This window comes from Alternaria dauci, chromosome 8 (genome assembly GCF_042100115.1).
Source record: "Alternaria dauci strain A2016 chromosome 8, whole genome shotgun sequence".
NCBI classification, from domain to species: Eukaryota; Fungi; Ascomycota; class Dothideomycetes; order Pleosporales; family Pleosporaceae; genus Alternaria; species Alternaria dauci.
The window spans coordinates 1462398-1487247 of record NC_091279.1 but is presented as its reverse complement, the minus strand read 5'-3'; the positions used below and the strand labels follow the sequence as shown (position 1 = coordinate 1487247).

Sequence of the window (24850 nt, the reverse complement as noted above, 5' to 3'; positions counted from 1 at the left end):
GGTGTTGAGCGCGCAAGACGGGCCATCCAAAAGTTCGACATGGGAAATTATTAGCGCCAATTGTTCGCTCGGACCCTCCCGTCTTTCACGCAGCCCCTCCCCCGCAACATCCTTCTGCACGCAGCGCACTCCTGTAAATTACACAATGACGCGCTTTCGTCCTTGTATAGACCTGCACGCCGGGAGCGTCAAGCAAATCGTCGGCGGCACGCTCAACACCACAACCCCCGACGTACTAAAGACAAACTGGACCTCGGAACATCCATCCGCCTTCTATGCCGACCTGTACAAACAACATGGCTTGACAGGCGCACATGTCATAATGCTCGGTCCTGGAAACGACCAAGCAGCCCAAGACGCATTGGAAGCGTGGAAAGGCGGCATGCAAGTCGGTGGAGGAATCACTGAGAAGAACGCAGCCGAGTGGATTGAGAGAGGTGCGGACAAGGTGAGCTTCACACGATTATACGGCATTCACGACTAGGAATAAGAAAGTAGGCTAATCGAAGCGCAGTAGGTGATCATAACATCGTACCTCTTTCCCTCATCTACCTTCTCCATGGACCGCCTGCAAGCCGTCCTCCAAGCCATCGGCAACGATAAAACCAAACTCGTTATTGACCTTTCGTGCCGAAAGAAAGACGAAAAATGGTTCGTTGCGACGAACAAGTGGCAGACCATCACCGACTTTGAGCTAAATCAGGGTATATGCACCCAATATGGATTTTCTTGTCCCCTGAAAAGTGGCTGACATACATGTGTAGAATCGATATCCCTCCTTGAACCGCACTGCTGCGAGTTTCTCATCCACGCCGCCGATGTCGAAGGTCTACAACGCGGTATTGACCATGAACTTGTTATCAAGCTGGCAGAGTGGTGCAGCATACCCGTCACATACGCTGGTGGAGGTCGTTCACTCGAAGATCTAGAACTGGTGAAGAAGTTGAGCAAGGGCAAGGTTGACCTGACCATCGGTAGCGCCTTGGACATCTTTGGCGGGTCAGGCGTCAAATTCCAAGATTGTGTCAAGTGGAATGCAGAGCAAGCATGAATGACGAGACTACATGGCTATCATAGACGGCTATGAGACACATGAGACACCTAAAAAAAACTAAACAATGCAAACTGTTGCATTTCTTCGTTCTCTATGAACATCAAACTGCCTTTTTATCAAAGGCGAGCTAAAACTAAGCCCGCTCTAGCTACAGTAGCCATGCATGCATCAAACTCCCACTGAAGAAGAAAACCCCTTAACCCCAGAATCGTGTTACTCAATCAAGCATCTTAGAACCATGGGAACTCGCCGCAAAATACTATGAGAGCGAGGAACAACGTGCAGCGCGCGCGCAATAAAATGCCTGGAATTAAGCCTCTCCAATCTCCCTCCAGGTCTTGCAAGTTGTACAGGAGGACAAAAACTACATGTGGAGAAGATGTAAGGTGGTTCAATGCTACGCCGATCAAACCATGTCGTCGATTAAGCGTCGTGTTCTGAAGACATATGTTCTCATCTATCGCTGTTAGTGGAAACCCCCAAAAAACAACCTTCAACGCTGCAACCTACCTTCTTCAGACACCGGCCCGTGGTGTACCAACCGCACTTGTCATGGTGCTCATACCACCACCGTGCACACTACCACCATCATCGTAATCTTGCCACTCCGGAAACTCTGCCGTCGCTTCCCGGAGCTTGTCGAGCGCAGTCTGCTCTATTAGATTGGCATCTTGGAAGAGCAGTGACGTGTCCTCGTTGTATGTGCGGCAGTTATTGCACAGCAAGCCCAGGTCCTGACGGAATTGTTTCACAGACTGGTACTCCTTCTTGTTGATCTTCTTCTCAATCTGCTTCATACAGATGGGATTCTTGATCAGCTGGTAGTAGTCTGGGTAATCCCACTTGTCTGGCAGCTCGATAAATGGGTCGATGATACCGCGATTGGGGATGTTGGGATCTTGCGACTCTTCTTCCAGGTCGTTGAGAGCTTCGTAGACGACATTAACGACCTTCTGAAGCGACGCTCTCTGGTCAGGGTGTAGCATATCCTTGGCTGGAGCGGGGCGGCCACGCTTGCGAGGTGCAAGGTCGGCATCAAGAGAGGCTTCGTCGGCTTTGCGCTTCTCAGCCTTGGGTTTGCGGCCTCGCTTCTTCGGCATGGGTTCCTCCGAGCTGGCGCGTGATGGCGCAGGCGAATCCTCTTCACCTACTCTTCCGCTCTTGTTCCTACCCCGCTTGGCTACCTTGGCTTCTTTGCGGGCGATAGCAGCTTCAATGGTATCTTCATCGTTATCGACAGCCTCCAACCACTGCTCCTCGGTAAGACCGTCATCATACTTGACGCGAGTACGCTCTCGAGCACCACGACCAGCAGGTGTGTCGTCCTTTTCGTCAACAATGGGAGCCTCCTCGTTCAGGTAGATGTCTGGCAACTCACTCTCGCCGATCAAGCGACCAAGCGGTTTGCCTGGACCATATGGATCTTCAGCCAAGCGCTTTTTGTCCATCTCTTGGAAAGTTATCAGCTCGTGCTCGTGTCGCATCATGATCTGGTTCAGGTCGTCATCGTCCATCTCTTCCTGTTCAAGGCTTTCGGCAGCTTCAGCAGACTCCAACATGATTCGCAACATGGCATCTCGCTCATCGTCCTTGGACTTGTTGTCGAATTTACCAGCTTGAATAACCTTGCCGTCCATGTCCAGCTTGTAGTTGGCTCGCTCGAGAATCTTCTCCTCAACAGAGTTGGAGGTAATAAGACGCAGAATGCGGACCTCATTCTTCTGACCAATACGGTGGGCACGATCCTGTGCTTGCAAATCCTGGTGAGGATTCCAATCAGAGTCGTAGATGATGACAGTATCGGCAGTTTGAAGGTTCAGTCCAAGACCACCGGCACGCGTGGATAGCAGGAAGCAGAAGTATGGTGAGTCGGGAGCGTTGAAGAGCCTCAGAAGATCAGATCGATCATCCGCTTTGGTTGCTCCGTCCAGACGCAGGTACATCATACCTCGTAACCGCAAGTAGTCCTCCATGATGTTCATAATCTGCGTCATCTGGAAGAACATAAGGACACGATGACCGGTGGCTTGAAACTTGGGCAGAATTCGGTCAAGCAATTCAAACTTGCCAGCTGCACGCCACAGAAGATCGTTGGTACCCTTGGTCGGATTCATGACGTCCTCGACCTCTTCGAATACGAATGGATGATTGCACAGCTTACGCAACTGCATCAGCATATTGCTCAATCCGCGCATACCAGTCTTTCCGCCCTTGCCGTCGCTGACCATAAGTCGGTTGTGTGTGACAAGTTGCTTGTACAGCTTCGCTTGGAGGGTTGAGAAGTTGCACTTGATCACACGCTCGGTCTTGTCGGGAAGATCCTTCTCGACATCGCGCTTGAGACGACGGAGCAAGAAAGGCCTAAGAACCTTGTGGAGACGACGAATGACGAGCAACTGCTCTTCTTCAGTAAGCTCCATCTTATCTTGACCTCCAGTGTTTGCAAAGGGAGTGTTGAACCACTCGTCGAAGGAAGTGGCCGACTTGAAGATGGTAGGAAGGACGAAGTTCAGCATAGCCCACAGTTCCGTAAGATTGTTCTGCAGTGGGGTACCGGTAAGAATGAGACGATAACGCGTCGTGTAGTACTGTGTGATGGTCATGCTGAGCTTTGAACCGGCGTTCTTCATACGGTGACCCTCGTCAACAATCATGTGCACCCACTTGATCTTGCTGAGAACTGGCCTGTCTTTGATGATGAATTCGTACGTTGTGAGGAGAACCTGGAATTGGCCCCAGCGGATCTGCTGTTGGTATTGTTTACGTGAGTTGGGAGGACCCTTGTAGACAATTTTGGTAACGCTCGGTGCCCACTTCTCGAACTCGTTGGTCCAGTTGGTAAGCGTACTAAGCGGGACAATGACCAAATAAGGTCCTGGTTGTCGCTTCTTCTCGATGAGGTATGTAATCAAACTGATGGTCTGGATAGTCTTTCCAAGACCCATTTCGTCTGCAAGGATACCGTTCAGGTTATTGTTGTACAGGGATATCATCCACTGCAGACCCTTCAGCTGGTACTCCTTCAAGGTACCTCCAACCAAGTTGGAGGCCTGTTGTGTAACCTCCTCCTTGACGCGATGAGCAATCTCGTAGTAGTCGGTCTTCTTCTTGCCCGGGCGGTCTTCGTCACCAGACTCGGTGTCGCTCTCCTCTTCCGGCTCCTCCGGCTCGTATGAGTTGTTTGCAGATCGTTGTTGTGCCTTGACGGAGTCGGCGAGCTGCTTCAAGAAGCCATCCGTCTGCTTGAGCAAGTGCGAAATACGAGTATCCTTGGCTTGGCCCAAAAGTTTGAGGTAGGTCTCTTCGTCGTTGGACTTGAGAGCCTGCAGACGCTGCTTGGCGGTTCGCTCAATACGCTTCTGCTCTTCCTTCTCGATGTTCTGGTGTGTTGTGATCATGGTACGGCCGAGCTTCTGCAGACGCATGCGCTGAGCGGCGCCAGCTTCCTGCAACTCTGTGCGGTGCTTGCGGATAGCATCGATGAACTCGTGATGCTTCTTCTTCTCCTTGGTCTCGCGTGCATCGCGTTGTTGCTTCTCTAGCTTCTCGGTAAGACGGGCTTCGCGCATCGATTGCTTCTTAAGGCGTCGGTATACTGTTCGGTTTGCTGTCATGGCAAGGTTGTCAGCATGAATCATTTGCTGGGCAATCTCTCTCCGCAGCTTGCGCTGCTTCTCAAGTAGGTTGAGCTTCTTCTGCTCGATGACCAGAGCCAGTTTGACCTTTCCGTCGTCTTCAGGCGTATCGGTCTTGCTGGTATCCCAGGAACCAATGTTCGCGTGGACCTTCTCCAACTCGGCCTTTCTTGCTGTGAGTCGGTTGTAGAGTAGGATTTCGCGCTCCTTGCGCATCTCCGCCATGCTCTCCTGGACTGCATCGATGTCCACACCCTGAGGCATGATCGTCGCGAGGTACGGTCGGTTTTTGCGCTGGGTGTGAGATATGTAATTTACATCGCGGAAAGCTTCGCTGCTCCAAGGATCGATGAACGTGTCTGGAAGACGAGGCAAGGTTCGAGTTTCCTGTACCGCGCCACCAGTTGCGCCCGGGGTGCTGCCTGCGCGGGTGGCATTATCGAGCATCTGGGAAGCAGCAGCTACAGCCTCGGCAGCATTCTGGGGCTTTTTGGCTTGGTGGTGACCGAAGATCTGCTGCTGCATGTTGGTGGGCAACGGCAGACCCTTGGAGAGGTGTTTGAATGCTCCGATTTGAGCACGTAGCATAAGCAGCTGGTCCTTGGACAGCGCCATTGAGCCACTGGTGGCCGATGTGGGAGTCTGACCATCTGAAGAAGGAGCTTGCCCACTAGCAGTCGCAATTTGCACTGTAGATGAAGGACCACTAGAAGCAGGCGCAGGCGTAGCGACCTTGCCATCAGCAGGAGCAGCAGGCTTGGTGCCGTTTGACATGGCCATGCCGGCGCCGTTTTGCTGAGCAGCCTGAGGATCCATCTGGCCCTGTTGGCGCTGCATCTGCTGTTGTCGCAGCATCTTCTGCTGTTGCTGGAACTGGTTCTGCTTCTGCACCATGGTGAGAAGGTTGCGCGCCTTGATGAACTCGGGGTTGGTCTCGGGTACGCCTTGTTGCTTCATCGCGGTATAGCGCTGGAGGATGTTGTTAGTGATGTTGCTATGCTTGGGCTATGTCTAGTGGCGCAAAAAGCGCAGAAAGGTACGTACCTGGAAGACATGTTGAATCTGCTCTCGCGTGATGTTTGCGGCAAGGGGTGCCTGCCCAGGCATTTCCGAGTTGGGTTGAACCGACGCCATGGTGATGGTGGTTCAGTGGTGGTGGTGGTTATGGTGCGCAGTAAACAGCCAAGAGACGGGATATCCACGCTCGAACGCGGTCGCCGTACGGGGTCTGGGTGGTGGAAGATCGCGCAATTAAGAGGGAAAGACAGTCGTGGGCGATTTGGGGGCGCGTGCAGCGCTTCTATGACATTATCGTGGGGCGGCGTGGTGGTGGAGGCCCTTTGGTCGATGAAGCCGATGAAAGACCTTCGGGGGTCCGCCGTTGACAGAGTCGCGTTGTGTGGTGAGGCTGAAGGGGGAGCGCGCAATTTCGGTGAGGGGGGTGGCAAAGGCGCAGACGCGCTCGAAGAGCGTCGGCAACCGCTATACGCGTCGTGGACAGCGTGTTGCGGGGATGGCGAGATGCGGGCGCAAGTCTTCGTGATATCGGGATGGGTGGTGTTGGACGTCTGCGGACGTCCACTCTAGCCTGAGCGTTGTTCGCGCAAACGAGTTAGCGCGCTAAACCGCTTGGCACGATCATGTGACGGCTCAATTGGGGCTGGGCCAATCAGCGCGGGCGTCGTCTCCTTGCTGCAATTCTTCACTCTTCCCCAGTCGCATTCGTGAGCCTTCACTGTAAGAGCCGTTGTGCTGTGGGGTAGGGAGATAAACAACGCGCTTGACGTGGACTAGTGCCGCAATAAGCCACCGCATCGGAGGCGGAGGAACGAGTGGAGTGCGTGCCACGTCCAACGACCCCTCCAAACCTGCTACTACGGTCCAGCGAACATCAAACCTGTCTCACTTTCCTCCCCAGCCTAGTCCCACTGCTACGGCTTGTACATAATACCTTTTCGGAATCCTACGCGCCTTCCCCTAACTCTGTGTCCACTACAGCGGCTCTATCAGGCGAAAAGGCCTTTGGTGGTGAGATTTCTGGACCCGCGCTGAATGGCGGTGGGAGGCTCTCAGCGCGCGCTCCAGCCCGTCCATAGCGCTCTACTGTGTACATAGCGATCTAACAGCGAGGCCACCGGATAGTTTTTCACTTGAGTGTCCACTGAATCTCGTCTGGCCAAATGTCACACTTTACTCGCACGGTCATCTATCTTAACACTTGTAAAGTTGGGCCCCTCGGTACCAGATGAACAGCCAGGGTTGATGTCCACAGAGTCATAATTCTGGCAAATAATCATTTGGCTACCAACTCGTTGCTAACTATGTACATGTCGAAGCCTTACTCAGTACTCATCTTTTCCCAAATCCATACCACGAGGTTCTAGTCCTAAGTGAGCGTGGGAGCAGTCCAGTCAATGTACGTCGCCGCGTCGGCGCCTGATGGGCCCTTCTCGATGTTGGCAGTGTTCGAGCTCTGGCCGAGCAAGAATTTGTTGATGAACGCAGTAAGTTCAGCCTGCTGGTTGGATGGAAACTGGCAATGGTTGTGGTTGCCGGAGCCTGTGAAGCCCATGTTGTCAGGTACACCAAGAGCCTTGTAAATGAGGCGACCGGCCTTCATACAAGCGGTGGTGGATACAGGGCCAAGCCAGTCAATCTCGTTCTCGATGACGAGCAGACCACGTGGGGCAACCATACCAGCGAGTTGATGATGGTCGGTGGCGAGGGTGTTGGACTTGGTGCTGAACGAGTTGAACCTCGTGGAGAACCATACGTTCTCACCGACGATCTGGCTCGAGGTCTGAATGTTCTTTCCCTTGGCTTTCTCAGAGTCGGAGATGCGCCAGCAGGCAGCACCACCAGAGCCAGACTCCTGAGGAAGACCCAGAGCAATGCGGTCAACAAGCGCAGCGGCAACGAAAGCACCCTTACCGTTGCGAGAGCAACCAGTCACACCGACGCGCTTCGGGTCGATACCAGCACTGGGAGTCGCCTCGAGAGCGTCAATGATACGGTCAACACCCCATGCCCAGGCGGTGAGAGCACCAGCACTGTGGCTGGAACCGTACAAGTCAAAGAATTTGCCCCTTCCGCGGCTGCTACCACCCTGTTGCTGACCGATTTCATCGTTGTTGAAGGTGATTGTCGCAACATTGCTGGGAACAGGGATACTGGCAGCGCCGTATGCGATGATGGCTGGGAAAGGTCCGGTTCCGCTAGGCTTCTTGATAGAGACCGAGAAGGTAACCGACTTTCCGCCCTCGGTTGAGGTAATGGAGAGCGAGGATCCAGAGAAGGTAGCCGTAACGCTTGATGGCTTCTTGGGGAAATCGCCAAGTTCTTGTGCCTGTATAGCAGCACTAACCTCCTTGTTCTTGCAGGCGAAGTCCGCTTTGGTGGCAACAGCCCTTCCGTCGAAGAACTTGAAAGGGTTTGGCAACTTCGCGTTGGCGGTAGTAGGGAAGGTAGTCGGAACAGTGCATGTGGCGTCCTGGCGTTGTTCAATGGCCGGCGCCGCAAGGATGGTCGTAGCAAGAAACGGAAGCACGAGTGAGTATTTCATGTTGGGCGGATTTAGCTACTCGAGACACTGGAGGACGATGGTTGCTGAGGTACTCCTAACCCTTATATAGTGATTGTGGTCTCCACAAGCATTCCGAGTTCCCGCGGCGAAATATAGCCACTAAATGAACCCGTGGAGATGACAAAGTGTATTTCGTAGCGTGACTACGGGTCAATCAGGGCAACACGCCTTGGCTCATGCTGGTCTCCTCTACTTTCGCCACGTACTTGTGGAGCAAAAGCCATCACGACAGAACGGTGTATGCTCGGAACCATTGCATATGAATAGCATCGTTTTACTCCATATGTTCGTGCTTTACACTCCAGGCTCACAAAAGCTGATATGGCCTTCTCTTCATATCATCGATTTAGTTCAACATGAGCAGTGTTGGACCTTCGATGCTTTCCAGGTAACCCACCCAGACAATCGCGGTACTGCTGTCGTCATAGAGTACAACTTTACCCTGCGTTGATGATTTATTGATGGAAAATCTGTTCGTGATTTGTATAATCAGTACCGTCGATTGGCGTGCAAAAGCTCCCTTGAGCCGTGAGGAAACCGCCTCACACTATAACGCCCTTGGCCTGTCATGTCCCCAAAACAGAACGTGACCACTTCGTCTATGTTCAGATCCGGGTATTGTAGGCTGGTGTGGGCATGGCGTATTGTAGCGAATGCTGTTCCAGAATTTCCAAATGGACCTCGTCAGAACATGACGATCAATTGGGCATAGGAAGGTATATGCACTCTAGAAGCCCTTGTTCGACCGTTCAACGGATATTAACACCGCGATGGCGGCTCTACATGCTTCCCCACGTTGCGGGGTGCAGTGGGGCACTTGTTGAAGTGCCGTTTAGCCTGTTCGTCACCACGCAAGTTCACCCGGTAGTATATGATCGACACCCTTCTAGCTTCGTGAAGCCTTGATGTGTCCTGCGCAGAAGCTTGTTGTTACTTGTCTCGTCTATCTGTTGTTCGGGGATTTCCTCGTGTGTAATGAGCTGGTAGTTTGGACGCATTCGTTCTATTGCCGAGAGGGCTATGTCGTGGTAGGGACATGGCCTGGTTTCACAGCGTCTACACGGCATATGGTGAGTTGCAAGGATCGGTATTGCACTCCATGTCTGGTTTGAGGTTTGCAACATAGTGCCTGGATTACATGCCCCTAGCAGATCAGAACGCTGGTGGTGAAGTTGCACAATCCATATCTCATAGTCGCCCCTGGCTGGGTGAGCAGCAGCGTCATGAAGTCGATAACAGTCGATAACGATGAACCTGGAAGCCGACACCGCCCGCGTGAACTACGGTCATTTCGTTTCTAGACTGCCGACAAGCCTACAGTGGTTGATCCTGCTATTGAGAACGGCTTCATGTAGAGACGCGCACCAAAGTAGTTAGATGGAGATCCGAGTCATGTGTAATATTGAGGAAGAGGAAAGAAGAGCTGCACCGTGGAGTTCGGAAAGAGCAGGAGGGGCTGGCTAGTCACCCGCGCTTTACCAACTGCAGCCTAAGTGGTTCACAGCTTCGGCACCCCTCTTGCGGCATCACGGGAGTTTCAGCAACGCTCACGAAACCTTGGGGGAAGCTATAAACCCAAATGTGCGCAATAGTATTCAGGATTTTACTGTCGGCAAGTTTGCGTCATCACCGGTAAGAAGAGAAGGAAGCACATGCTAAAGTTTGACTGGACACATCCAAAGCAAGTCAAGCTGACCAAGCTGCCGCTCATTGGTCAGTCGCCTCTACGCCCTATCCATGTACAGAACCAAAACCAACATATCTGAAGAGACCTTCCGACTCTCCAACGATTGATAATTCGAAATCACTCAGAATGTCGAGCGAAAGACAAGCGGCGGATGCTATCCGATTCTATGACTCGAAGTCCTGGGATTATGATGCTACCTGGCACAACGACTTTACGAGGCGATTCATCTCCCACCTCGACATACAACCAGGCCAACAAGTACTGGATTTGGCATGCGGCACAGGGTTACTGACTTTTCGCGAATCAGAGGCAGTAGGGCCGCAAGGGCATGTTGTCGGAGTTGATGTCACCCCTGGTATGCTCGCAGTCGCTGCTCACAGGAAGACTCAAGGAGGCGACAAATATGCAAACACAACTTTCCTCAAGGGCGACGCTTTACATCTGGACGAAACGGAAGAGCTCAGGGGAAAGCAGTTTGACGTCATAACAGTGGCTTCTGCCCTAGTCTTGTTCCCCGATGCAAAGGCTGCTATCGAGCACTGGACAGAGTTCCTGAAGCCTGGAGGGGTTATTGCAATGGATGCGACACATCCAAGGAACTTGATTTCCGACATGGTTCTTGAGAGGGTAGCTCGCAGATTGGAGCTTCCGATTCCATACAATCGATCATGGAGTAAATCGGAGGATACCTTGAAGCAGATGCTAGAGTCAGCGGGGTTGGAGGTAGACCAAATTTTCACAGTCGAGAACCAAGCTGGATATGGCAGACGTTTCTACGAAATGGAGCAATGGGACGATTTCTTCGTCGAAAACGTGATTGTCAAGGACGTTGCGCGAACGTTTGCGAATAACGACATCCGAAGAAAGGCGCAAGGCATTTACAAAGAGGAATGGGAAAAGTTGGCGATAGATGGCAAGATTGAGGAAATTGACTCTGTTTTCCTCGGTATTGCAAGAAGACGTAAGTAAGCCATAGCGGTGTATTGACACCGAGCTAACATGGTGTGTAGCTGCAGACGGCACGAGGTATGTACCGCAAGCCATTCAAGACGATGTTGTCTTCAAGGGCGGATGCCGTTGCGGTGGGGTGCAGTACACATCGAGTGCTCCACCGTCCGATATCACGCTGTGTCATTGCCGCACATGCCAGCAAGTATCGGGCTCTGGCTTCCTCCCATTTATCCATGTCCCCCGAGACAGTCTTTCCTTCAGCCATTCGGATACGCGTCAGGTTCTAAGACTATCGGACGTTGCGGAACGAACCTTTTGCTCAGGTTGCGGTGCGCCAATATCCATGGTTTACACATCTGATCCCGACGGAATGGGGCTGTGCATGGCCACAGTCGATCTGGAAAGTCTCAAGACTGAGGTGGCACCCAAGGTTGTGAAGCATATATTTTTGAAAGAGAAAGCGCCATGGGTTGTATTGCCCGAAGACGGGACTGAGCGTTGGGGAACGTCAGAAGATGCTCACCTGCTCATGCAGAAGTAGAGTAACTGCAATGTAGGTCTAGGCACAAGAAGATGCGGTGAACTTTTTCAGGGTACGCCATTATTCGGTGTGAACTTTAGTGGGGTAGTGCAGTGGGCGAGTGGTGTAGGCAGCCCACTGATTGAGGAGGCGGATGTATGATGCAACAATCCACAGGAGACATGCAACTAGCGTCGTAACTTGTGAAGCCTCTGTTATTGAAAGAGTTTCTCTGGAGAGGTCTTCGCTGCTGATTACCACGCGTACTAGCCGTGCGCTAAAGTTGCACGACGAAATGTTTTGAAACACAAACACAAACAGAACGGGTGGAAAGCAGGGTCGAGTGCATCTTACAGCTGGTCTTGCATTAGACCAAGGCGATTCGCAAGGGGCCATTGGCTTCTTTAAGCGACAACGGCTACGTGTTGCGGTGTGCGTTGCGTACATGACGGGGCCGCTAGCCCTCCCAGCCTCACAAAATCTGGCTTCCCTGCCACGCTGTTTCCTGCCAACCACACGAAACAGCCATCGAGGACAAAACCTCGCCCTTTTGCTCGACGAAACTTTGAGCCCTCTTTTTTTTGGCCCGTTGGTACACCACATCTGCAGTCCACTTTCGCATTGCATATTTTACACATTCTACCACCAGACGCTCGTTGACCTCCGCTTTACCTTCTTCCCCGCGACTCTCGTTCCTCGAGGCTTATCGATAAATTGATCGTGTTGGTCGGGTTACCCTCAGCACCCGCCCCGCCGAGCAGCAAGGACAGAAGTGCTTTCGCGTTTCACCCATCTCGATCCGTCTGCTCGACAGATCGGTGGGCGAGTGGTACAGTTCTCGACGGCCAGATAGCGTACCGTCTTGCAATCCCGGGACCGGACGTCTAGCGGCAGTAGTTTGGAATGAGCCGCCACGCCCCTCAGGACTTGGAGCTGCAACAGCCGCCTCAGGCCCCTTATGCAACCCATAGCTCGCCACATAGCGGCGTAAAAGCGCCGTCATACCACACTCGCAAGCAGTCTGCGCCCGTCGTCAGCCAACAACGGAACACTTTCGACGACGTGGACATCACCGGACTTCAACCACCACCTTCCGCTTTAACACCCACTACTGCAACTGCATATGACCCACATGCGCCTTCCCCACTAGAGGACTTCCCTAGGACTGGCCGCACTAGTCATCAGCGCACCTTGACCGGCACCATCTTCGACAACTTCAATCGCGCAACATCGACCATTCAACAGCATACTTCAAGAGCATCTTCACCTACCAAGTCTCTGGCAAGCTTCATCCCCTCGCGAGGCGCCATCGAGTCCAGCGCTAGCCAGCCCAAAATCAGAGCACTGCAGAACTGGTTCAGCGGCTCCTCTGCGCCCGTCAAGCTAGGTGTCCAGTCACAGGACGACTATTCGGATTCCGGCTCCGAGTCAGGAGAGAGCTACGACTCCGAGTCCGAAGAGGAAGAGGAGGAGGAGGAAGAGCAGGAGAGGGGTAACATGATGACCAACCTCTTCAACCGCGGCTCTTCCCTTACGAGGGGCACATCGCAGAGCCCCATGCGATCTGATGATACTCACACCACGAGCAAGGCACCGAGCCAGCCCACCGCTAGCAGCAAGTTCGCATGGCTGTTGTCCACACAAAAGAACGCCGCCGTCCCCCCTCCACAGCAGTCGCCCACATACCACAACCCCGACGACGAGCTACTCAACTTGAACATATCACACTCGCTTTTTCCACACGGACCCGCCGATCCCCTAGCACCTTCGTCCTTCCACGACCTTCTCACCAACGCCGAAGCCCTCCTCTCTCGCTACCAGACCGCCTACCGCCTACTCTCTACTGCCCTCGGAGATGCACATGCCGAACAGAGCGCACAGGATGATGAGCTTGACGAGGCCGAGACACGGGCAAGGCACCTGAAGATGCAACTGGAGACAATGGCAGCGCGAGCAGCCGAGCAAGACGAGCAGATGCGCGTCCTTATGGAAGACCTCGCGTTTGAGAAGAAGGCTCGTCAGGAAGAAGAGGCAGCTCGCAAGAGGAGTCTAGCCCTCATCAGAGCAACACCACAGTGTGAGCACGCTTCTTGCCAGGAGTCCGCCCGTCGACACAACCGTGTGTCGGGCTCGGAAATCAGCGTCGATTCTGGTTTCGAGTCGGAGAACGAGACCGACGCTGCGAGCGTCTTCTCAAGAAACTGCCTCAGTCCTACCGGTACCGACCGCTCCTCTATTCTCGACAACGATGTTCACGACATCACACCCAAGGGCCGAAAGCCTCAATCGCTACAACGGGGAAGCACATACGACAAGGCCCGAGAAGGCAAAGTCGACATCGCCAAAGGTGGATGGGGATGCGCCAACTGCCAGGGCGGTGCACAATCTGCTGTGTGGGGCCGTCTGGCGAAGGAGCGAGAGGAGAACCGCACGCTCAGACTGCGGGTTGAGACCTTGGAGGAGGCCGTTGATGGTGCTTTGAATGCCGTCGCTGGCGCTTGGGGCATGTAAATACTCGTCTACGAGCTTGACTTTGGCGTATATTGGCGTTTGGTATACCACTGTTTGACGATTGGATGACTTTCAGATTGGTTTCAGTCTTTGCAACGTAGACCGCATACATAGTATCGTATAGCATCAACTACTACCCATCACAGTATCACTGTGTGTGTGTGCAGAATTTTGACATCACTTTTGCAAATGGACACACCGAGCGGGATACATGCGAACTCATTGAACATTTTTTAAATTAATGACTCATGTCAAGAGCACTCAAAGCTTCTGCTCTCCGGAACAGCATTCCTTCTCAACCAAAACTGACGCATTGTTCTTCGTGCTTGGTACGTCGATGGCCGGGTTCCGCTCGAAGAAGTCGCTGGGCTTGAAGTGTACTTGGTAGATCTCAACAGGCATAACGGGCCAGTCTTCGACTCTGTTTGTTATTAGTATTTGCGTTAACCTTGGTCAAAGGTAACGAATCTTACCGTGGGTTGTGTGTCAGTCCAAACACGTTCCAAAGAACAAGATCTTCGTTCTCGACATCATCCTTTCGTGCAGCCATATCGTGCACGCCGCCCTTCTCGAGCTGGCTCTGTAGTGTGAACCTACCCGCAGCGTATAACTCGTCGTCCTGGTACTTTGTCACCCACACGTGGTGGTTTGTGAAGAGCGCTCGTTGCGCTTGGATGCTACCTTGGCTAGCAAGTAGCTTCTGCGTAGGGAGCGGCGCAAACTTGTATCCTACGGGGTTACCAGATTTTGGGTTCGTCTTGGAAGGATTGATGATCTTGAAAACGCGGTGGTCAAAGGGGTTTGCGTCGACACCAGATGACTTGTCGATGGTCGTCTTGCGGATTTCGTAAAAGTTGCCGTTGGGATTGGTTTCTTTGTTCCAGGGAGCGGTGTGCGATTCTTCGTAGAGAACGGTGTTTTTGTGTCCATCGATGGCTGGGTCGAAACGAGCAGCGAAGATGTGCTGGTGGTTTTGGGCAAGTACACCGCCTGATACGACGTTTCCGTATTCTGATGTCTTGCCTGGGTCGATGTTGACAACGGAGACGATACCAGTGGCTCGGACTTCGAGAGTGATGCCGCCGGCGGTGTCGAGCTTGTACGCAAACACATACTCATAGTTAGCTAGGGTGATGATGAACTGAACGACGAGTTCTCGTAGTCGTGTCACCACTGCGCGTCCAGTTCTCCAGTTCGCTGATTTACCACGTTAGCTCATACCGAGGAAATGATCTGAGGAAACTTACTGTGCTTCCAGCCAATACCGTTGTCTTGCTCGTGAAGACAAACCACGTTGGGGTGGACCTTTGGTTCGCCATCGGAACCAACAATGACCGCATCAAAGTACTTGATCACGCCGAGACAGTCGCAGCCTAGGGAAAGATTGTTGGCACAGTTGCCAGCACCTCCGTCACCGAAGTCGAATGCTTGCTTGCGGTGGAAGGGTGGTCGTGCATCCGCGTACGGGACCGACATTTCAGAAATGCTCATCCGATACATGATGCTTCTACCATCATAATTGACGTCATGTAGAACGGCCCCTTCACGCGGGTTGAACGATACCCTGAAGCTCCACTTCTGCCACTCGACTAGCGATTCGTCTGTGACTTTGAAAGAAGGCCCCTCCGGTTGTGTAATGTTGATGGGCTTCACATCCTGTCGAAGGCCGCCTTCGACCATCTCGGGAACGTACTCCGCACTCTCGCAGTGGTCCAGAACGCGCTCAGCGTGTGTCTGACCGGTAAGGCTATCACCCTTTCCGCCTGTGGCTAAGCGGTCAACGCGAATGATCTTCCTTGTTTGCGCATCCATGACAGGAATTAGTGGTAAGGGGTAGGCGTAGAAGTTGGAGTCAGCGTTTCCATTTCGTGTGTCTTGGGCAAAGCATAATCCTTGGAAGTATCTTCGGTTCTCTGCGCCAATGTCAAGACCGCCGTACGGCCTGGTGACATTAGTAGTGTTCCTCGACATCTGAGAAGTAGGTACCTACCAAGGCTCAACAACCAACTCAAACCCATCAGGTAGCTTGATCTCCTTCATAGCATCCTTGAACATGTCGCTCTCCTCACAGGCCTTGACCAGGTGTTGGAACTCCCACAGGGTCAAGCTGGCCTGATTCTCCTTACCGACAACCTCGTGTCGCACCCTCTTCTTCTGTTCAACATCAATGACAGATTCGTGGTACTCTGGTATCTTGTCGGAGCCAATGACGTCGTATTGACACTTTGCCAACCGCGCCGGTCGCTTGGAAGCTGGTGACTCTCCTGGCTTGGCTGCATGTTCTAGGTCGAGGTATTGCTTCATGAGCTCCTTCTCGGGTTCTTGCAGGTAGATCTCTCGAAAGTCGACAACACAGTCTTTGTGGAGAGAGAGGACAGTGTCACGCGCGATGCGTGTCTCCTCTACGTTAAGGATCTTGAAGGGGTGAGGTGCCATGGTAAGCTATATAATATGGATAAGGAATGATGATGCGATCCTATGCTCATCCAGAAATGTTGAAGTGTAGGTAGGAGTGAGATATGGTGGTCATCAGGTCTGACGGATATCCTCCAATTTATCTACAGGCGTGTACATGATGCCGAGCCTGTATCCCAAACCGTAGAAGCGGGGACATTGGATGATGGAGCGTGGCGATAAGTCCAAGCACGTAAAGCTATAACCCCCGTCATGCTCTCTGGCGGAATGTCGCATGTACCTACCGCTTCTGGTTAGTGCAATCTGGTGGTGATCGAATGCTGCACGCCCTGTCAAGCAATACACAAAAACAGACGTCTTATCTGCTCATGCTCCTATGATTCAGGGATGTCAACAGGAAATCTTGTGCTGTTGTTGTGTTTCCCGCGGAATGTTGCGTGTGAAAAGAACAAACCGCCCAGCGGAATTGTGTCCGCTGTGGGTCGGGTTGCTTGTCTGGCTTGGGTAGGGCGTGATATTCTACCAAACGGAACATTGCGCTGCAACAACATGCCGGGTGATGGGCCTTGCATATCTGAGCAGCTGATTCATGATCACATTATGTGAGTGAGCGATCCAGAGCATACTAGGAGACCCATGATATCACCTGAGGTTCAATCACGAAGGGAGTGCGATTTCGGGAGACTTCTACACAACAGTGACAGAACAATGGACCGGCTTGGCATAGTAGTGTGAAGACTACATAGGCTTGTACGGAATCAGTTAGGTCTATGTGCGCTTATCGTATATTGCATGGGGGTCTCGAGTTGTTCATTGGACAATCCAGAGGTCGCCCTAAAGATGGCCCTGGAAGTATTCCGCAATGCTAGGAAGATTGCGTAGCTATACCCTGGGTGTCACTTCTTCAGTGAAGCTGCTTCAACATCAGCATCTCCCACAATGCACCAGCGTATGCTCTTCCAGCACTGATTGCCTTGCGGATGGAATCACAGTAGCGCAGTGTTCGCTAGGCTTTCCTTGAAAACCAGCACGTATGTTTAGGCGAGATCTTACATCAGCATACCGTCTAGGCGCCGGTAGTGAAGATGAACAATCTTTCCAGACAATCTTCGTACGTGGAACGGCTCGCGACTCGTGCACGAGGCTATTCCCCACCCAGACCGCAGACCCACTGCAAAGTTGGAAACACCGAAGCCGCTCTTCTTGCGTACCGTACAATGTCAAGTGCGATATATACAGTCCGCTTTCTTTGTTTTCCATCAAATCAGCAATCTCAGCTGGTTCCAGATCTCGCATCGGTGGTTTAGTGGTAAAATTAGCCGTTGCCATCCATCACAGGACCGATTCGGCTAGCCCCGGGTTCGATTCCCGGCCGATGCATCCAACATCTTCGTTTTTTGCCCGCGAGACAGTCGTATCGTGGTGGTAGTGGAGGACAGATATGTGTTTTTGAGCGAGTGGTTTAACGCGCACGTGGCTGGCTGGTAAGCGAGACTAGCGCCGGCTATCTCCGCTCCCGCGTCGGGTTGCAACGCGTGGCAGACATTATCGAATAAAGCAGGCACAACTGTCATTAATTTTTCATTCTTCCGGCATTCTCTGGCTTTGATGCCTATGCGAGAACTCTATCTAGTCTATGCTGCAGATATTTCATTTCGCCGCGTCTGCTCTGGCTCCAATTACAAAAACTAGTGCCTGCACATGAACGCTGTTTCGTACGCCACACGCATGAGAGCGTGCCTTTGGGTCTGCTACAGGCCCGGCTTTGTACGAAAATGGCAGTCGACTTGTGCGTTGGAGAACATGTTGACTGAACGGCTCTGATTGCTGTATTGTACGCCTGTTGCCTACAGCGCACCCAATACCTGACAAGACTACCTCTCATGGCCTCGTATTTCCCGAGATAGTGCCAGCAACCACACTGCCGATAGCCGCAACAAGCCCAATTCTCCTATTCTCCCTCTGCCCACTCTCTCGCCATCGGTGGTTGGCCTTTGGCACCACGATCCTCTCTGGTTCTGCAAGGCCCATCTGTCCCGGTGGCGCATGTTTGAGTTGTCCATACTGCACTCTCCTCTTGCCAACATCCTCAAGCACCTGATCAAAGTCGCCGTGATATGCTTTTGTCTTGTCAGGCGCGATGATGGGCGCACCGAAGGCTTGTGATATTTCAAGCGGGCCAAGCGTTACCTTGCGGCCGAGCTGCCAGAAGCCCCAATATACGGGCAGGACGAGCATGACGGTGACCAAGGTTGCTACAAGGGCGCCAGCAACGTAGGCGTAGGAGGTTTTGTATTGCTCGACGATGCCGGTGACTGATGCTGTGATGGTTTGGTGGGCCATGCCGTGGTCGGCATCTAGGTCTTTGTCGCGCAAAGGCGCGCCTGTGATGTACAACGCGGTCACGAAGCTCAAGGTGTTGAGTTTTCGCAATACCTCGATGGCAGGATCGTCTCTGAGTGGGTCGCTAATGTTGTACCAGCAGCGACTATGCGTTTCATCCAGTTGGGAGTAAAAGGTACTCTGAGCCGAGGCGCCACGAGCGACAATATCCCAGGTGTCGTTGTTGTAGGTAAGATTCGCCGATGATCCGTAGAGATTGTTCATGATATATGTCAAAGCGCCGATAGTAGAGCGTTTGCCGAACTGCTCCTCGAGATTGACAGTGTCCTTTACCTGAAGTCCGTCGATCTGTGTAATGTTGTCGAGACTTTTACCAACCTCCCAAGTGTCAGTATCGTTGAAGAACTTGATGTGTGTGACAATGTTCTTGCCCTTTAATTCTTCTTCGCTTGGTACCATGACAGTCACGGGATACTTGACGAGTGCGGGCTTGATCTCGCATCTACGGATAGTCATAGTACCTGGACAAGAATACTCGTCTTCTCCAGCTTTGCTGTCGACGTACATCATCTCGAGATCGATACTGGCATATGGTTTGGTTTCCGTTGGCCACGAAGCATCAAACTTGACATCCCACAGCGGATACGAGTTGTATGATAGAGGCATGCTCTGTAGTATCTCTGAATCTCGTATTCCATAGCCATAGTCCACCTGACTGGATGTACTGGTGCAGTTGAATGAGAAGCCTAGGCCTTCAATAGTGCCATTGCACTCCTGTCGAAAAGGGCAATCCCAAAAAGACTTCTTGTGATCAAGAGTGTCGTGCACCTTGCCATTCGCAATCTTGCCGTTGTACGCATCTAGCACGCCAGCCCATGCCTTGTCGATGGTCTTGATGTTGCCGTCTGCTCCGGGTATACCACCAGCATTTGCTGGCCAGTCTGTTTCAATGAACCCAGTCATAGTGTGGTTCATGTAGGCCACCTCTTGGGTGATGATGGTCTTTGTCGCTTTTTGAAATAGCGTACTGTCGATGACGGCGAATTTCGTCATAAGAGCGGCGAGAGCGATAATGTTGAAGTGTCTGCCGGAAGTGATGATTGCATAGAAGCTGTAAGAATACGCGTGGTTTCGATGTAATCTCTGGAGTGAGCTTCCGTGCAAGGCTGTCCTCCACCATGCGATAGCCAACCCCTGACCGATCAATGTAACCAGCCCCAGGTTTTGGACTTGGTTCGCAATGTTGAGTAGTACGTTGGGTTGGGCGGTAAATCTATGCTGTCAGTCCCCCACCTCATGTCTAACCAGCTTGTTTGACTGACTTCGTAAATGGCCAGTCCTCGACCCTCTTTTTGTCAGACTTAGCCAGGATGGTTATGGCTCCAGCAGTGGCCACGAGGATAACCATCAATCCCGCAAAGCCGATCCATGGAAATTGATGCTTGAAGCCAGGTCTCCAATCAATACCGTCCATATCTGAATTATGTTCGGCATGATAGAACTTTTCGCGATAATCTTGTTGAGACGTGTTTGGCAATTCGCTAGAGCTGCCTGTGCAGCTGGTGGAGTTTTCGCGTTCCTGGGTAACAGCGTCAATTGCGATTTTGAAGCCATCCTTTGGTGAACTTGGAGCAGTCTTCCAGCTGTCTCTATTGTGTCCAGAATGATCGTGAACCAATATTGGCGACTGTGGGACTTGACGTATCTCATTCTCCATGGTGGCAGTCTAGCGTCTGGCAGCAACACCACAGGTGGATGGAACAAGTGAAGCCCAGTAGCGACTGAAGCTAGAGAAACGACGAGCAGATGATGGGAAGACCTCGTCAAACAAAGGGAGAAGCAAACATATTCGCATCGCGTGCGCCTGGCAATCGTAGTACATATAAAACGATGTGGCACAGGATGCCGGTGCATCAGCACAGGCCTTGCCTTCAGCCAGCCCAATGTTCATGCTACATCTTAGTTGTTTGTGGGGGCTGAAGCTTACTAGGAAACCCACAGAGGCTTATGGGCGTGCATGTCGGCGTTGTCGACGATTGGTCGTGAGCGCGTAAGGGACGCAGACGTCAGCCGCATGAGGCTTGCCAACCCACACCTTACCCTTTTCAACCATCACAGACGCGCGAAGCGAGATTGTCCAATCGCGGGGAGAATAAGATCGGACGGTCTTTGAGCCACGCCTTCCGCGTTGAGCTGGAAAGAACGTGTCAATTCCTAAAAGGCGATTGCATCCAGAGATGATGTTCTAGTCATTCCGCATTCTCTGAGTTCTTGTTCCACAGAACCGCGATAAAGGATAGCTGAAAAGTTTGAAAAGTAGTCGATAGATAAGATAGACGGTGAAACCTAACAGCCACAGAGGTCTTCGCTAATGCACAATACCATTGGCATATCAGCTCGGATGGCGGAGCAGTTCAACACTAGCCTAGTTCTTTCGTGTCTAGATTCCCAGAATAGAATTCGCGCAAGGTTTGGTCCTCGAAAACTTACAGTGCTGAAAACGCAAACAATGCGCTGTCACAGTAAGATCTCAAGAACGCTTTGCATCCCAGCTTGCCATTTGTCACATATCTTTGAGCTGCAATATTTGGACAGTAGGGTAGTGGCAGGAGCGGATGCCTGCATTGGGTCATGTGGGGTTGGTAGTGCCAATACCGGAAGTTTCCCGTTAGTCCTGCATCTGTTCATCGTCTGGCTCTTGCTCTTCCTTGATATCATCTTTCCCACCTTCTTCCTCTGGAGGCATAGAAACAGGAAACGAAAGATGCTTCCAATCTTCGATCTGCGAGAAGTCAGCATCTCCTGTGCAGCGAGAGAAAGTTGTTACACACCTCCTCGGTGATGCTCTTCAGGCGGTCACGAATGCTCTCTACAGCATAACTGCCCAAGATCAATCGGAGTGGAGGATAACTACAATGACCAAGTTGCCACACCAACTCTGCACTCTTTACAGCGCTCACCGGTTGTCTGTCGTTCAGCCATTGTACCATCCGTCGCGCATGTTGCGCGGGACTTGTCAGTCCCGCATAGGGTTCGCTTGGGTTCGGTTTCACGAAGAAGTGGCCATACCGTTTCGGCTTTGGAGGTCCCGTCCCTGGAGTAGGCGCCGAAGTATAACTGGGTGGTAATATATTGTCATCTGGCTCGTCCAGTCGGACATGACCGGGCTCGACCAGCGTTGCTTTGATGTTGAATACATCGACCTCGTATAACATGGACTCTATCAGGCCTTCAACAGCGTACTTGGTTGCACAATACGGGCCGAGTCCGGGTACCCCAAGTGCTCCAGCCGTGGACGAGAATATAAGGTATCGACCAGAGTTTTGGGAGCGGAAGTATGGGAGGGATAGTTGTAGAATGTGAAGTGTTCCGAGAAAGTTTGTTGTGAATTGATTGCGCAGGTCGTAGTCGTCCTGATCCTCGCATGCTGCTATGACGCCGTAACCGGTGCTGTTCGCTATGACATCCACCTGCCCCCAGTATTCAATACTCTTTTTAATGACCTGGTCGACTGTCTCACGCACTCTTACGTCGCACAACAAGCCCAGACAGTTGCTACTCTGCCACTTGTCCATCTGTTCCGGTGTGTTCTCCTCAGTCCATCCAACCGCAGTGCATTGGTCGCCATGCGCTAGTATCGCTCGAACGAGGGAACGCCCCATATGACCGGTCGCCCCGAAAACCTACGTTTGGGAGTTAGCTACCGGTACCAATGTAGCCCATCCGGTGACTTACAATCCATACTGCTCGTTTGGGTGGATTGTGCTCAGATGGAGGGTCGCATGTTGCTGGCAGAATGAGACTGGGATTGCGAGTGGCTGCGCCTGGTGAGAGGCTTTGGCTTTGTGTATCGAAATCCATAGGGACGTTGAGGAATCTCTACAATGTTATGCGATCTCGAGCTGGTGCAGAAGGTGGGGAGCTTGGCAGCCAATCGGACTTGCAACTGCCGCTATCTCCGTGTGCTTCAAGTGAAGGAGACGCGTGGAGGGGCAGGGTCCGTTGCGCAATTGATGCGCATAACATATCGTGTCGCGTCGGGACAAAGATATCGGAACCATCGTGGCTGGACGTGGCACTCAAGGCATGATGAACCTCCTCTCGTCGATGAGAAAGCGCAGCCCCTCGATGACCAGTTGGGCGGGGAAGGCCTGCTGTCGGTTCATAAAGTTGCTGACCAGAATGAAGAACATGATAAATATATCAAGGTGCATAGGCGACGTGAGGAAGAAGTGGTATGCGAGGAACAGAAAGGCCTGCGCCCGGTATCTGCTCTTGATGGATCGGATTACTCTGTTCGCCTTGATAGCAGCGGCACGGTTGGTAGGGGTCTTGAAGGTGACAACCTTGGAAAGGAGGGGCATTCTAGGCAGAATCGAGGGTTCAGGCGGCGCTGAGTCTGGGGAGACCTCGGGGTTGCGGAGAGAGAGACTTAGTGGAATGATCAGGAGGCTCTCTTATCGATAGCGATCGGTCCCTGCGCGGCATCCTTCCGATGCATAATTACGTCTGTCTGCCTTGTACGAGCCTCCAACCAACATGCAATTGCTCAACCCATAGCAATATCAACCATGGTCACAGCAGTGCCCACGCCTGTGGTGCTGCCGGTCCCACCGGGCAGCTCGTCATCGTAATAATACCTCCATTCTACGTAGGACCCCGCTAACATGCTGTAGACTTTCCTTCACGCAAGGATTCCTGCTCGGTCAGCTTTCAATCGCGATTTTGATGTTTTGCTTCATAAAGTTCTTCATCTTTGGAGAGCCACCATCCGCCGACGACCGCGCATTGCACCTCAATTCCCTCCGCCGTGCTCGAACCCTCGCACACCAACAATCGTACAAGCAGCTAAGGACGCGCGCAAACTCAACGTCCCTCTCCCTGCGCCACAAACCGTCGAGAAGCATCATACGAAAGGGCGAAGAGAGCAGAGGAGGACCAAGCATCACAACTATTCTCGCGAAGACGTACTACAACGTAAAGGGACATCAGCCGGAGAGCTTAGACTGGTTCAATGTGCTCATTGCCCAGACAATCGCACAGCTAAGAGCCGACGCACGGCAGGACGATGCAATCCTCACGTCGCTCACCGAAGTTTTGAACACGGGTAGCAAGCCAGACTGGATTGGCGAGATCAGGGTCACGGAGATAGCGTTGGGCGACGAGTTCCCCATCTTCAGCAATTGCAGAGTCATGCCTGCAGAAGACGGATTTTGGTATGGCCCAGGAAACACAGGGAACGAGAAGGAGAGACTACAAGCACGCATGGACGTCGATTTGAGCGATGTCATCACCATTGGCGTTGAGACGACACTGAACTTAAACTGGCCGAAGCCCATGTCTGCAGTCCTGCCCGTCGCGCTTGCTGTGAGCATTGTGCGGTTCTCAGGAACACTGGCCGTATCATTTATACCCTCCTCATCACCTCCACCGACCGCCGCGTCCATGACCTCGCCAACATCCGAGACCCACCGAAGTTCCTCTCCAAGTCGTCCAGCATCATCGTCTGGCGCACCACCACACCGACCTACAACGTTGGCGTTCACCTTTCTAGACGACTATCGCCTCGATCTCTCCGTCCGCTCCCTTGTAGGTTCACGGTCCCGCCTACAAGACGTGCCCAAAATCGCTCAGCTCATCGAATCCCGCGTCCATGCCTGGTTCGACGAGCGGGCCGTAGAACCCCGCTTCCAACAAATCGTGCTCCCCTCGCTCTGGCCCCGAAAGCACAACACGCGAGGCGGAGGCGCCACCGAAGACGCCGACGCCGCAGCTGCAGAAAACGAGAATGACGAAGATAATGAGATTGCCGTCATGGAAGGAAATGGTACCGCGCCAGGTTCAACGTCGTTCGTTCCTAGCCCGATTGCGGAGAATGCTACCCTGGAAGAGCGTATAGAAGCTGAAGGCCAGAAAATGCGGGAAGCAGAGATCAGAGCTGGGGTTAGGAAACCTAGTGCAAGTGACTCTCGTAGCCGAAGTCGGAATAATCGGGAAGATGGTATGCGATGGCGGGGTGAGCAGAGAGATCGAGACAGGCCAAAGGGACCGCCTAGTAGACCGAAATTACAGAATCGGACCACGACTGGTATTGCAGGCGCTATACCTGGCGCTTTGCCGAGATGACAGGGATGAGTATCCGTATGATGAA

General features: G+C 52.5%; 9 protein-coding genes across 9 annotated transcripts; 4 read left to right on the top strand and 5 right to left on the bottom strand.

Moving 5' to 3' along the window:
- The first annotated feature begins 139 nt into the window (after positions 1-139).
- On the top strand, positions 140-1103 carry ACET3X_008446 (uncharacterized protein). Its single transcript, XM_069454620.1, has 3 exons — positions 140-448; positions 518-704; positions 765-1103. Exons 1-3 carry the CDS (start codon positions 146-148, stop codon positions 1049-1051), a joined length of 777 nt encoding a protein of 258 aa, XP_069304048.1. The 5' UTR covers positions 140-145; the 3' UTR covers positions 1052-1103.
- A 69-nt stretch (positions 1104-1172) lies between these two features.
- ACET3X_008445 (uncharacterized protein) lies at positions 1173-6255 on the bottom strand. The gene is made up of 3 exons (XM_069454619.1): positions 5734-6255; positions 1565-5658; positions 1173-1511 (listed from the first exon to the last, which is right to left on the bottom strand). The coding sequence occupies exons 1-2, from the start codon at positions 5821-5823 to the stop codon at positions 1570-1572; spliced, it is 4179 nt and encodes a 1392-aa protein (XP_069304047.1). The 5' UTR covers positions 5824-6255; the 3' UTR covers positions 1173-1511; positions 1565-1569.
- An 820-nt stretch (positions 6256-7075) lies between these two features.
- ACET3X_008444 (uncharacterized protein) lies at positions 7076-8251 on the bottom strand (the record flags this gene model as incomplete). Its single annotated transcript, XM_069454618.1, has 1 exon — positions 7076-8251. The coding sequence occupies one exon, from the start codon at positions 8249-8251 to the stop codon at positions 7076-7078; it is 1176 nt and encodes a 391-aa protein (XP_069304046.1).
- A 1581-nt stretch (positions 8252-9832) lies between these two features.
- On the top strand, positions 9833-11657 carry ACET3X_008443 (uncharacterized protein). Its single transcript, XM_069454617.1, has 2 exons — positions 9833-10920; positions 10970-11657. Exons 1-2 carry the CDS (start codon positions 10086-10088, stop codon positions 11449-11451), a joined length of 1317 nt encoding a protein of 438 aa, XP_069304045.1. The 5' UTR covers positions 9833-10085; the 3' UTR covers positions 11452-11657.
- A 676-nt stretch (positions 11658-12333) lies between these two features.
- Positions 12334-13941, top strand: ACET3X_008442 (uncharacterized protein; the record flags this gene model as incomplete). The annotated part of the gene is made up of 1 exon (XM_069454615.1): positions 12334-13941. The coding sequence occupies one exon, from the start codon at positions 12334-12336 to the stop codon at positions 13939-13941; it is 1608 nt and encodes a 535-aa protein (XP_069304044.1).
- Positions 13942-14202: 261 nt separating this feature from the next.
- Positions 14203-16492, bottom strand: ACET3X_008441 (uncharacterized protein; the record flags this gene model as incomplete). The annotated part of the gene is made up of 4 exons (XM_069454614.1): positions 15932-16492; positions 15189-15883; positions 14415-15138; positions 14203-14362 (listed from the first exon to the last, which is right to left on the bottom strand). The coding sequence occupies exons 1-4, from the start codon at positions 16375-16377 to the stop codon at positions 14203-14205; spliced, it is 2025 nt and encodes a 674-aa protein (XP_069304043.1). The 5' UTR covers positions 16378-16492.
- A 1745-nt stretch (positions 16493-18237) lies between these two features.
- ACET3X_008440 (uncharacterized protein) lies at positions 18238-20173 on the bottom strand (the record flags this gene model as incomplete). Its single annotated transcript, XM_069454613.1, has 2 exons — positions 18238-19972; positions 20022-20173. The coding sequence occupies 2 exons, from the start codon at positions 20171-20173 to the stop codon at positions 18238-18240; spliced, it is 1887 nt and encodes a 628-aa protein (XP_069304042.1).
- A 1194-nt stretch (positions 20174-21367) lies between these two features.
- On the bottom strand, positions 21368-23063 carry ACET3X_008439 (uncharacterized protein; the record flags this gene model as incomplete). Its single annotated transcript, XM_069454612.1, has 4 exons — positions 21368-21481; positions 21531-22382; positions 22435-22501; positions 22795-23063. The coding sequence occupies 4 exons, from the start codon at positions 23061-23063 to the stop codon at positions 21368-21370; spliced, it is 1302 nt and encodes a 433-aa protein (XP_069304041.1).
- Positions 23064-23270: 207 nt separating this feature from the next.
- On the top strand, positions 23271-24825 carry ACET3X_008438 (uncharacterized protein; the record flags this gene model as incomplete). The annotated part of the gene is made up of 2 exons (XM_069454611.1): positions 23271-23329; positions 23376-24825. 2 exons carry the CDS (start codon positions 23271-23273, stop codon positions 24823-24825), a joined length of 1509 nt encoding a protein of 502 aa, XP_069304040.1.
- Between the last annotated feature and the right edge of the window lie 25 nt (positions 24826-24850).